This window comes from Narcine bancroftii, assembly GCF_036971445.1.
Source record: "Narcine bancroftii isolate sNarBan1 chromosome 12 unlocalized genomic scaffold, sNarBan1.hap1 SUPER_12_unloc_2, whole genome shotgun sequence".
Lineage (NCBI taxonomy): Eukaryota > Metazoa > Chordata > Chondrichthyes > Torpediniformes > Narcinidae > Narcine > Narcine bancroftii.
In genome coordinates, this window is record NW_027211808.1 from 4,585,892 (window position 1) to 4,599,509 (window position 13,618).

The following is a 13,618-nucleotide window of genomic DNA, read 5'->3' on the forward strand; positions in this document are numbered from 1 at the left end:
GTATCTTTGCCGTGTGCTTCTGACATCTGCATCCTGTTATTTGGGGAATCGTTGTGACAGAAACTGATTTTCTTTCAAATGTTTAACAGTGAATTTTAAATTGCTCTCCCACCGCCCCCCCCCCATTAAACTCACTTTCCTCTTTAAGTAATCCGTATGCCTTAAGTGTTCTATGATTGATAAGGGATGGCTTAAGGTGGTATGTGAGTGGGAAGGAACCGAGTGTCATAAGTGCTCTATGATTAGTAAGGGATTACTTAAGGTGGTGTGTGAGTGGGAAGGGAAGGTTGAGAATCACTGCTCTAGACCCAATTGTTACTGAAATATTTTGCTTGAGAAAAATTGTCATTGGCCCATTTCCTTTGGAGTTATAAAATCATACACATAGTGAGTCAATTAGGTACAATTAAAACAGTGGTTTTCAAACCCTTTTCCTTCCTCTGATATACCACCTTAAGCAATCACTTACTAATCACAGAGCACCCAAGGCATAGGAATTGCTTAAGCTGGAATGTAAGTTTAGAAGAGGGCAGTTTGAAAACCACTGTTTTAAAGCGCCTGGTTGTTTATTGAGACATTAAATTTGTTTGGTGGATTTTGAAGGTTTCTTGGGCAAAATGGCTGATCCCGGCTTTAGGTTTTTGAAACAATAGGTGCAATGACCTGACACCAAAGGGTTATAAAAACACACAAGTAAACAGAAGCAAGTGTGTAAATATACTCTGTGTGTGTCATTACATTAATATGCATAGTATGATTAAAGTATATATGCAGACTCTACAATTAGATAAAATACTACAGCGAGAGAGAAAAACACATAAACATACACAATCCATTGTATTTAAGTGTAGGCATCCCTGCATTTGTATGCATGTATATTATATGTGTTATTGTATTTAATTTCAAATATACATAAATCCAAATACATATTCATGTATAAGGACACATAAAGAGACATATCCATTGTGTTTCCCTAAAAACACAAGTACCGATATATGCATAAAGCTGCATATATAAATTCACAACGTATCTGCACATGTTTCTACAGAAAAATATAAATATTTCTATACAGGTACATGCCATAGATTTATACAAACCACATATGCATGTGTGATGCTCATAAACATGTGAGAATATGTGTAGAGAGATGGATGCAGATAGATCTATCGATTGGATAGAAGAAAAAGAGAACAAGGGTGAACAAAAGAGAGGAAAGGAGAGAGAGTGAAGAGAGAAAAAAGTGAAGGAGAAAGAAAGGGGAGAAAGAGAATGAGAGAGAAAGGGAGAAGGAAGGAAGGAAGGAAGGGAAGAAAGAAGGAAGGAAGGAAGGCCGAGCTGCATTGAGGTACCAGAGCTTGCCACCCTCTGTTACCAGCCGGACCAGGGTCATTCCTGTGCGTGACAGAGCAAGGAATCCAGAGGTCGACGTCTACATTATCGCACTCCCCTCCCCCCCCACCCACCATATCTATTGACTTCCTGATAAAGGGCTCGGACTGATTAGTTTAAGTGATTTTTTTTAAAACTTTAGTAAGAGTATCGGTTTGAGCACGAAGATTCAGGGCTATCCTGACCCAAAACAAACCAGAAACTGGAAAGAGCGGGAGAGCGGAGCAAATCCATTAGAAAATTGCTGTATTTGATAGAATAGTCCAGCCAGTGTTTGAACTGTAGTCCTTGTCTCTTGCAGAAAGACGCGGCGCCGATTACCTGCATTGAAACCCCAATAACTAAAAGCAATCGACTTTTCAGTACGATTTTGTCCTTGAGTGGACAAATAAACAAATGCTGGTGAGTTTAAAACATAACGAGGGAACTTCCTGTCCATAAAACAAACTGAAAGTGTGAGAGGAGATGGGAACACGACTCCTCCCTGAGAGTGTTTCAGAAACAGTTTATTTAATTAAGTTTGACAACATTTATCGTGACCGTAGGAGTTCGTGGGCGGTGGGGGGGGGGGGGGAGAGAGAAATAGCTGGGTCACAAATCTCCTCTAAATTAGGTTCCGCTTTAACTATTGACTTTTAAAAATTGAACTATTGAAAAATTATGCATAAAATGAAAATAAGTTAAAACACAATGCTGGAGAAACTCAGCAGGTCAAACAGTGTCCTTTGTACCTTTGCTATATAAAGGACACTGTTTGACCTGCTGAGTTTCTCCAGCATTGAGTTCTTACTTCAATCACGGTGTCTGCAGACATTCGTGTTTTATTTATTAATGCTTGAAATAAAGTGGATGGAGGACTCTAATGCAAGCAGCAGAGTTTCGGTGTGATTTGGACATCATGCTTTGTGCGGCCTGTTCCTGTGCCCGCTAGAAATGTGTCAGAAAACGTGATGGGTCAAATAAAGATAAGTAAAAACACAAAGCTGGAGAAACTCAGCAGGGTTTAACGGGTTGCATTTGGGAAGCTTTCGGGCAAAGCAGAATAGGAAAATAAGATGAATGTGCAAATATTTTAGGTTGATATAACATGCATCCCAATGGGTTCCTCCGAATTTTAATTTCTGGCTTAATGTAAAAAAAGAAATAACATTTCCTGTTGTATGGCTTTTCAATGAAATGACTGGGAGGTGACTGGGTCAAGCTTGGCACGAGGGGAATGGTCGTCTCAACTTTGTAATATATAAAGTCTTTCCTCATTTTGCTTCCAATTAAACAAATAAATCCATTCTGATCACACAGATGGCCTCTCTAACACATTCTCTAAGATAATACCAGTCGATAATGCTAAACTTTATTTAATCTCGAGTCGTGTTTCCGCGTTGTCGCCAGTTTGTTCTTTAATTGTGGTGGATGCTAATTTACAGGAACTCGATCAATAGTTTAGTAAGCCCGGATGAATTCTCGCCAGCATGAATTTGTGACGTGAATCAATAAACGGCTTGTATAATATAACCAGAGAAGTAAAAAAACGGATGATTGTTCATTGAGAATATTAAAATGCCAAGGAATTGAATGAATAAAATTAAATGCAAGTCGTTTGTGAAGGAGAATTTCAGCCGCAGGAAACGCTCAACTCAAGCTTTAACTAGCAATTAAATATCACTTGAATTAATCTCGGGTTTAATACTTGAAGCGTGTAAAATTTTCCCCTTTCAGACAGGGTTTCTAAAATTATCGTGGAAAACGTGAGCACGGATTTTGTGTCATTTTCGTTGAAGTAATGTTGCGCCCAGTTTGGAATTACAGTCAGTATGTACAGGAAGATGTGGAATTCTGTTGGATTTTCCCTGAACATATCATCCAGGTGCTCCTGATTAAACAATGGATCAAACTGAGACACAAAACGTGGTTCCAAAGGACGCTGAATGAGAATATCAAAATGCCAAGGATTTGAATTTATTTTACATTAAATAGTTCATTAAAATATTGGGAATTTTAATTGAGAGAAAGAAAAAACCATTCGAAACATAATCTACAGTCTTCCATATTTTGGGTGAGAATTACGTTAAAATCTTTCCGACATTGGGACCTGAGGGAATTATTCTGCAGTCGCCTTGATTATAACTGTCCAGATAAAGCCGGTCCAAATGAAAGATTGAATTTGTGAGAATCTCTCAAAATGAGTAAACTCACAATTCACGGGGTCCTGCAACTTACACACGTTACCTCCAGGATCCAGGCGGTTTATAAACATAAGCATTGCATAATTAGGAGCTGCTCAAATGTGTTAGCATGCGGTTTGATTTACGACTGTGGAAGAATATAAGATTCAAACGTCATAGAACATGCATGTTTGCGTTGGACGTTTAAAGAGTCTTGGTACCTAGATAATAACGAAAACTCGCTTTAACAGCGGAAATGCATGCGGGATACATTTGATGTAATGTCTACTTGCTGTTCAGGCGGTTATGAGTGTTTTGGGGGGTGGAGGTGGAGTTCGAGGCTGGGAGGGGGTTGAAAATCGGCTTTTATTGCATCACATGTGGAAAGTGTCCAATCAGCTTTGAGTTGAAGGAAATTATTTGGTGGAGTGTCTCAGGACAAGTGTGCTTGTATTGAGAACTTTACTCCAGTAAGGAAGTAGAATGGAGTTGGAAAAACCATCTTAAATATCTCGGTTATGTTGCTTCTTAAATTAAGCAGGCGCCAAAATGCTGCGATTACATGCAGAATCTACACAAATATTATTTATTTCAACCTTCGTGTCGCCTTTTGCGCCATTTCAATTTACAACATTTAATTAATGGCAGAGCTGGTCTCATTCTTTTTTGTATGGAGAATACAATGGTTGGGATTCTTCCAAAATGCGTGGATTACATGTCAAATGTTACCCTGGAAGGATTTAAATTTGGGCATTTGGATATATTCGGGGTTAAACTGGGTTACCTGCGAATCAACGGGAAGCAAATGTTCGCCTTGTCTCAAGTGCTGGCCGATCTGTTCACGCACGTTCCCAGGACCACAATCCGAAAGCGAATGGAGTACTTGAAAATCAAAAGGCGTCGCTGCGATTTGCAGGAACTGCGGACTCTCAAAGCCATTAAATCCGTGCCAACGCGTGCAGTCAAATGCACACTGATTTCCAAGGAGGATCTAGAGGCTCTGTACACGGTTTATAAAGCCCCCGAGTGCACCAAGAATAAAGTCAAGGTAAAGGTGAGAGAGAAAGGGCAGTTCTCCAGCCACCCGGACTCCGGTTACTTGTCGGGTTTCTGCCGGGAGAGGACGGTGTTCTGGCGGACTCGGAGCCCTGGCATGGGGTGCGAGGAGGGCTCCAACCCTGTGGTCGAATCATTTGAAGAGTGTGGTGTGTCTGAGCGGTCCGACTGCCGATCCATCACCGATGCTGCAGGACAAGGCTTGACAAAGTATGAAAATGTTGAGAAATCCACCTTCTGTCCGGTGTACCGGCAGCGGGATGGTTTTTACCAGGAGGTGGCCTGCCGTTATTCACCCGCCTTTGCAGTTCGATTAAAGGGAGCGGACGGCCCTGTTCACTTCAAGGCGAAATATTCTTGCTGTAACCAAAGCAAAATTGCGGGAAGTGGGTTTATCGGAAACTATAATTCATCCTTACCGACGCCAACCTTGAAGTCCGTGAAAAGAATGGTGCTTTGCGGAGATACAAAGGCTTTGAGTGAAACTCGCTGTGCCCAGACGGGCCAGGGAGCCTCTCTCGGATGCTCCAGCGACTCAGATTGCAGCTTAGATCCGGAGAACGACTCGGATTTCTGCTCGACGGATGAAGACGAAGGAGAATCGCTTCTCTCTGGCTGCAGCAGCGACGACGAAAGCTCTTCGGCCTCCGATTGCAGCTCGGCTTTCAGCGGCGCCTCGCTGCACAGCATCCGCTTCAGGCGAGCCACGTTACCCAGTCTCTCCCACAAACCCCCTGGTGTCCCGGGACAGCCCGGACCGGAGGAGAGGCCGGAGCTCACGGCGGGGGAACGCCAATCACTTTACCTCGGGGGTGCGCCTCAGTCACGCCCGATCTGCCGCCAGCCGGGACACGGACCCTCGATTCACGCCAAAGACGGCAGGACCGGGGACAAGAACGGCCGTCAGCCTTCAGCCACAGAGGTCGCCGTGAATCAGCCAGAACCAGCGAGGAATCCCACTCAACCGCCCCATCTGACCCCAGACAACTTTGCAAAGCGTGGGGCCTCTCAACCCAGTCTCAAAGAAAGCTCACATTGCTTACAACAAAGGGATTTATTGCGTTCAGAAACACGGCCCGGTGCATCCACAGCGCTCAGCCTCGGCAAGAACTATTTGAAAACCATCGAGAGGGACCAGGCATTCTCGCCTCCCCTCAACGCCCGGCAAGAGGGACGAATTAAGCAAACTTTTAAGGGCTCTGATTTAAGCCAGAATTCTACAGTTGACAAGGTGTCTCGAACTCACCTACAAGTCCAGCTGAGGGTCCCGAGCGACATTGATCCCATTCACAGAGAGGGCCTTTGGAATTTGGGAGAGAGCGAGAGTCCGGGGAACGATGGCCTCAAGAGGAACCGACGGAAAGCACAGCTCACCTCGAGTATCCACCTGAATGCAAACGGTGGATTGCAATCGGTGAGGGACCACACCAGGACCATCCACCGACCCAAACATTCTACCTCAAAAGGAGTACAAAATCGCAGCACTTTACAAAGCAAGGTTTCTCCCGTTGGTAGGTGGGACAATGGTGCAAAAAAGAAACAGGTCCCTTCCAAGCGTGACAAACAGCTTACCTCTAAAAGATGTCCAGCAAAATCACCTGACGCCATCCCATCTTGGGTCACCGCGACAGGCAAAAAGGCGAATTTACTGAAAGACTCGGCAAAGTGCAAACGTGTCGCCTGCGGATTAGCAACACCAGTCAAGAAAGCTTTTAGTCTCATGGGCAATTTCCCCTCTCCGCCTTCGTTGGTCGTAGGGGACGATGGCGATCTGCGCCCTGCTTATTCCTTTTGTTCCAACCATTCCTGCTCAATGCAGAAAGCTCACCCGGTGTGGAGATGGCAAATCGGGGGCACCGCGATACCCCTTCCACCAAGCCATAAATTCAGGGGCTTTAGCTTTTAACCCGCAACACTTGTGTTTAAAAGCATTTTGGCGACGAGTGAGATTCTGCAGAGCTTTTGCTAGTGGAATTGGTCCTGACAAAAATTCTCATTTATGACATCTCCAGACTGAAAAACAATCAAATCGGGAAATATAGTTTGCAGTCCTAATTGAGAGTCACTTCTTCCCAAATGAATATCAGCCACAATCCCAACAAAAAAGAGGACCCCGTCACAATGAAGCAAAAATAAAATCGGGAGATATACAATATTTCTTTCGAAACTGAAGTGTATAATAGTGATGCTGGAAAGGGAAACAATCAGAATTTCGTCCCGGAACTATACAAACCTCTCTGTAGCTTTGCACTATTTATTTTACTTGTGCAATCAACTTATATCCATGGGCTTTTAGTATGCTGGCCTTTATCAATCATTGCATGGAATATAGGAGTTGGGAGGTGATGTTGAGATTGTATAAGATGTTGGTGCGGCTTAATTTGGAGTTCTGTATGCAGTTCTGGTCGCCTAATTATAGGAAGGATATAAACAGAGTGGAGAGAGTGCAGAGAAGGTTTACCAGAATGTTACCTGGGTTTAAGCATCTAGAGTATAGGGAGAGATTGGACAGATTAGGTCTTTATTCTTTGGAGCGTAGAAGGTTGAGAGGGGATTTGATAGAAGTATTTAAGATTATGAAAGGGATAGACAGAGTGGATGTGGATAGACTATTTCTGTTAAGAGGAGGAAAGATTAAAACAAGAGGACATGAGTTAAGAATTAAGGGGCAGAGGTTTAGAGGTAACATGAGGGGGAACTTCTTTACTCAGAGAGTGGTAGCCATGTGGAATGATCTTCCGGGAGAGTCAATTGTATTATTTAAGAAAAGGTTGGACAGGTATATGGATGAGAAGAAGATGGAGGGTTATGGGCATTGTGCAGGGAGGTGGGACTAGAAAGGGGTGTTTGGTTCGGTGTGGACTAGAAGGGCCTAATGGCCTGTTTCCGTGGTGTAATTGTTATTATGTTATGTTATGAAAGGAACCTCGCTGGATGAACCAAATTTATTAAGCGAATGCATTTTTAAACAATGCATAGAACCAACAGCAAACAATCTTTATTTGTCCCCTCAGAGTAATCAGAAGGTGGGATCTGGAAAGGGTGGATGGGGGTTTTGTTGTGGTTTTCTCTGGTTAATATGTTTTAAGAATTGGATCATCCCAAAAACAACAATCTTTTGTATTGCTTATTTCGGTTCCCTCAGTAGGCCTTAATTAAAAGTAGGAGGGAGCATCTGTCATCTTTTGTAATGGGTGGAGCGTTGTCATAAATTTTTACCATATTTCTTGATTTTTAAAATGTTTGTTTTCTCTTCAAGTTGTAAAGATATTGACCAGCTATTCTGAAATTTAATTTAAATCATTGTTTTAATGATTTTAGTGGAATTGAAATTCCACTGAAGAGGGAAAACGGGAGCGTGTCCTTGTGTGTGTGAGCATATTGTGTGCATTTCTGCGTGTATTTTGTGTTGTGTTTGTGTGTGTGTGCTTGTGCGTGTGTGTTTGAGAGTGTTTTGTGTGCTGTGTGTGTATATGAGTATGTTGTATGTACGCATCTGTATGTACATATCCATGTATTAGGTTGGGGATCTTTATGACTCTGTGTGTGTGTGTGTGTGGTATCTACGTTGCCCCTAAATAATTGGATGTATTATTTGCAGGAGAAACACAGTAACCTTCCGTTTAAATGCTCATCAGTTGGACTCCGGAGGAAGAGAGGTTAATGCACCGGGGCATGCATTACTGATTAAGCCCCCGCAATATTCCAGTCATTAGTTTCTTTCAGACTGATTCTGAGCTGAAATGTGATTGTAATATCTTTTGGAAATTAACATTTATTCCTCAGTTATTTATTTAGTTGGTTTCAGAGAGCCATAGAAAATAAATAAAAGTTTAGCACCCGTTAAGTTTCTCTCTTTTGTTGTAGCAGGGATGAGCAAGGCTTCATTGTGGAACATCATTCTGTTTTCGGAATGAGGAGTTTAAATTATAGTATTTTCACCAAAAGAATAGATGTAAAATATGGCGATGGCCTTGCACGTTTTAGAAGGATTATTTATACAATGTTTCAATAACAGCGCTAGCAAGATACGCTCAAGGACCAGTTTTGAATTAGTATGATGCAAAACACATTGAGCGTAAGTCGTTGGAAGGGGCCCTGACCAGTTCTCAAAAGATTTTAAATCTATCTATCCCACTCACCCCACCCCCCAGCGCACATACAGAGAAGACAGTTGCATTTCTGCCAAGATGGGGGTCGTTTATTTACATAATGCAGAGTCCAGTGAAGGTATCAGCTCAAATTACTCTCACCCTTAAGGTCAAAGGAACTGCTACATGTTGGTTGCGGGCTGAAAAAAAAGGTTCAAATGTTGCACACATTCGCTTACAGTGTCATTTAAGTGAGATGGATAATTGTACTGAACTGATGGGGTTTAAATAGGAAGGCCCTGCTGCAGGAGCGTCAGAGAGACCGCTGTTCTTTGTCGGAGAGGGGGCGAATGGTGACTCCAGCTCCTTTAAAGATTAAAAGGAAAACTATCAGTGGGAAAAGTGGAATGCGTAGCACTCCCGTGTATTTTAAACCCAAGTCTCGCGGTGTTTTACAAAAAAGACACGCGGTGGAACATTTTACATAATCTAAAGGAATTCAAATGGGTAAAATGAGCCCTTTTCGAGGAAGATGGTAATACGAACTCGAGCGACCCGCACGGTCTCCCCATTTCGCTGGATACCGCCGCCACTTGTCCACAAAGAACTGCTTCTCAGCACCAGAGTTGTCCTCGGTTTTGCTTCAATAACTGAGAGGGGCTTTCATCTGAAATGTGATTTTAATACCTTTAGGAAATTAAAATGTATTCCTCAGTTGTGCTAAGCATTACTTAAATAAAGATGACGCCAAAAAAAAGCTAATTTCCCCATCATTTATCGAGTCCTGCACTTAAAACGTAGGATATCGCTGTAAAGTGTGGCTGTAAAGATGAATTACAATCCGAGCTTTGTCACCGGGAACTGAGTTGAGCTCACGTGCCAGGCCCAATTTTAATTTTAATAATGTTTCCTTTCAACTCGTTTTAATAGCTGTTGTCCAAACACGTAAAAAGATAAACCATCGAATATTCTGATTGTGGATTAATAAATGAGTAAAATAAAATTAAATAACGAGAGGATGAATTGATAGAAATCATTTAACGTGCAAGTAGTCAGGACACTGAAATATTACTAATGGTTGGAAGAAAATAAAGAAGGCAGGAAATAGATAAATAGATAGTCCAAAGGACCCCAAACCCCAGAAGCAATAGATATTCACCAAGACGTGTAGTTAGTTAAGCACTTTGTACCATCAAGACTGTGCAGCCCCAGTATCTCTAAGAATTTTAACAGGAACCTGTGATTTTCCCTACTTTACTGAAACAAAAACCTCTGAATCAAAAGGTTGGAAAACATCCATGATACCCTTTTCAGGTTTGGAACATCACTGCCCAAATTCAACTGTTTGACTACATGCTTCTGGTAAGACCTTTTTTTTTTGTTTTTCAGTACTAGAAAATTCACAATAACATGACCAGATTTCTTACAAAAGTGACATACAAATACAAAAGTTCTATCCTTTCCAATGAGCTCTCCAGACATAATTTCAGGCTTACTACCCTGCTCCATATTAATCCTCTAAGTAGGCTTATTAGATTGTTCCACATAAACTTTCTAATTTCCCCTAATATTCTGAGATGATTTTTGTGAATAAGGGCAAATTTATTTGCTAATCCAGCAGTTTGTCAACACATCCCCATATCTCTCTCATCCAGGTTTAACTTAATCTCCTTTGGGACACACATTTTAATTTCCTGAATTAATATAAATTCTCTCAATCTGTCAAAATCATTATCTATTCCTTTTGAGGCGCATCAACAGTCAAACCATACAGATTTCTTCAGAGCTAAATCCATAAAAGATTGATTCCATGTTCTTGTCAAATTCCTAATTTTTTTGTCTCTTCACTTCTGGAACCAGAAGTTTGCTTAACAGTATCATAATTTGCCACTTGCTGTGCAGTCAAGCTAGAGTATGCAATTTGTGCTTTACCCTTCAATACACTTTGGAACATTAGAGGCCACTTTTGGCCATCTTGAGCTCTCAGCAACATTTTCAAAGAGCTGAAAATAGGTCTCTATTTCTCCCTCATCAGAAGGAAGCACTAGATTTGCCTCTACTAGCAAAAAACCTCTCCCCAGGAGTTACAGTCTCAGATTTCATTTTGCTCATTCTCAATTTTAATTCTCTCTAATTGATACAATCTGTCCTTTCAATCTTTTTCAAGACATATTTTCTCTGTCTTTCAGCTTCCTCTGCTTGATATTTCCTCTGGGTTATTTTTTAATCTTCTCTTTGCTTTTCATCTTGGTCTACCTCATATTGTTGTCTCTGCAACTCAAAATTACATTCTCTATTTCCTCTTCCACCCTTTGATTTTTTCTTTCTTCTTCCATCTTCAATTTCTCCAATTCTAAATACAAATCCCCAGATCTATCCTCTGGAAAATCTTCTAAGTCTTTCTCAACAAATTTTTCCTCACCTATATAATATTTCACTATAATTCTCTGAATTTGTACCTTCCTCATCCAATGTTTTAATGCCTTAGAAATAACTATCAGTTTCTCTTATTTTTAGCTCTGAAGGTGATGTTGTAACAAAAGATTATCAACTTCCATTGCTGCTTTTTTTTCACACTCAAGGTTTAAATCAGCTTGGAAAAAACAATTGACTAATAACCCACAAAACTCGTGTTCAATTGACTGGATAAACCTCCATAAAATGTTATTGAGCCCAATGGACCCCAAAACCCACCAGTAATAGATATTCACCATGACAAGTAGTTACTTAAACAAAAGTTGATTTTAATTATCTTTAAGCATGAAAACAAAATCAAACTTTAACTTAACACTATTAACTTAACTAACCCAACTTAACCCCTTTCTAATTCTAAGTGAATGTGTTTGTAACGTGTGTGTAAATTTAAGAAAAGTTCTTTGGTTCACAGTTCAATCTGACTTCTCATTCTTCCAAGTTCACAGATTGTAGACAATTCTTATACTGTGCATAGAATTTAACATGTATAAAGTTCACCAGGCTTTGGTGCTCGAAAGGTAAATGTTTACCACTCAAGAAAGTTCTTGTAGGTTTACAGAGAGATTTGTTGTTCCAGGATTTCCATAGCTGAGGTATCACCATTAGTCACCTCAATGTCTTGCTGATGAAACTTGCCCCATCAAAGTTCTCCAGATGATAACCTCTTTCTTTCAGGCTATCACAGAGTTTCTTTCCGTTCCTCTTTTTCCAAGAGAAACATCAGACAGATAGCACTTCCAGTCATCTGCTGCTCTGGAGCTTCTGTTTAAGATCCAACAAGCTTCTCCTGGCTTGTTACAATTTTCCTGTGTCACTCACAGTCAAAAACTCCCTTCTTCCTCTTTCACTTTCTGAGATTAACACTGCCAGCAGCATTTCCTTCTCTCTTTCACTTACAAAACCTATGGCCTTCTCCAGTGAACAATAGGAGTTAGTCTTCTGCTCCCATCTGTTGTTTTAGTTAAACAAGTCTCTCAATGACCTCTGAGTGAGCACTTTGTAGGAAGGTCAAAAAACTTACAAAAAGGTCCAAAACAGACAATCTGGCTCTTCCAAGACAATAGTCTATTCATTTAATGACATAATTTAAATTAGCTCTTACTTGTGAAATGTGCATATCATTCTCCATAGCTTCTGTAAAGTCACTGAACATGAATTCTTCAGTATTTCAAATAAAATCTGTTTTGAAGTGTGTATGTATGCAACCCTCTCTAATTTAACCAATTTATCTCCCAAAGAATTCCCAAATATTCCATCACAATGGTACTAAATATAAATGTATTTTACTTTCTGTGCATTGATGTCCAAAGAGATTTCTTTTGTGTTCATCCATTCTTTGCTTACTTTGCCATTTTTGATTGTGATTGTACTATTTGTGTGCCCTGCCCGATATACATCTGTCTGCCTGTCTTATTTTCAGACTCAAACAGAAATTGTATGTGCCTGCAGGGAGTTAAAGGGTGGTAGTGCTAGATTTTTCATCAGACTGTAACTTCTAATGGGATTCCAAATCTACAGCAGAAAGTTGATTAATCATTAGTCCAACTATGCTTAAAGAGGTGGATGGCTTGTATTGTCAGGAATATCATAGGGAGCCCTGGATTTACAGATAGACTTTGATCCATAGTAACAGGATTACTGGAATATAGAAAGGACATAGGTTTCTCCTACCAGGTTGAAACTGGAACTCTGGTCTGGAGGGTCATATGCTTATCGTATCATGTAAGGGGATTCAAATTAATATTTGGGGAAAATACTTTGGAAGATATTTGATATAACCTCAAAACCTGCAGCTTGAACCCTTGCAGAGACAATTTGCTGATCGTTAATGATTAGAAATGGATATTTTTTGTGATTTTTTTTAAGAAATATGAACCATTCTGCACTTTGATAATTCCCACAATGTGTTCACCAATCAATATCCAAATCAGAAACAACCTGTGAAGCTCGAACTCTCCATCACCTTCCCTGCACAAATATAATCTAATTTTGACTCTTAAGTATGATTTCCAATGCCATTCTCTATTTTCATTGTAAATGCTTTAAAACACATGTACTGACCATCTCTTCCCAGCGGATCAATAGCCAGCTAGATATGGACCAGTTTTCAATGAACAAATTTGACAAAGACTAGCTGTTGCAAACCACTCAGTTTAGGGATATTAAGTATTCCAGATTTGGATTGTCGAAGGCGGAGTAGCCTGCGGAGGGATGGTGGAGGGTTAGGGTCCTATTAATAAAGTAAAGAATCTATTTTAAATCGTCCTTTGAAGGGGGATGGATCAGAGGCCTTGGAGAGTGTGATGGATGGAATATTCTATACGGCATTAAACTGGTGTCATGAGAAGACCTGCTGTGCTCATATAGACTGTCAATTTTAATTACCAATCAACTTCTGGAGGAACTCAGCGGCTAGACAGCATCCGTGGGTAGAGATGGCTATTT

The 13,618-nt window shown here is 40.7% G+C and overlaps 1 protein-coding gene across 1 annotated transcript; it reads left to right on the forward strand.

Annotated features, from left to right (window-relative positions):
* Positions 1-4,017: 4,017 nt before the first annotated feature.
* LOC138750133 (SKI/DACH domain-containing protein 1-like) lies at positions 4,018-8,454 on the forward strand. The gene has a single exon (XM_069912272.1). It carries the CDS (start codon positions 4,114-4,116, stop codon positions 6,511-6,513), a length of 2,400 nt encoding a protein of 799 aa, XP_069768373.1. The 5' UTR covers positions 4,018-4,113; the 3' UTR covers positions 6,514-8,454.
* Positions 8,455-13,618: the final 5,164 nt, after the last annotated feature.

Coding starts and splice junctions, on each gene's coding strand:
- LOC138750133 (XM_069912272.1), top strand. CDS start 4,114: ATGCAGAATCTACACAAATATTATTTATTTCAACCTTCGTGTCGCCTT.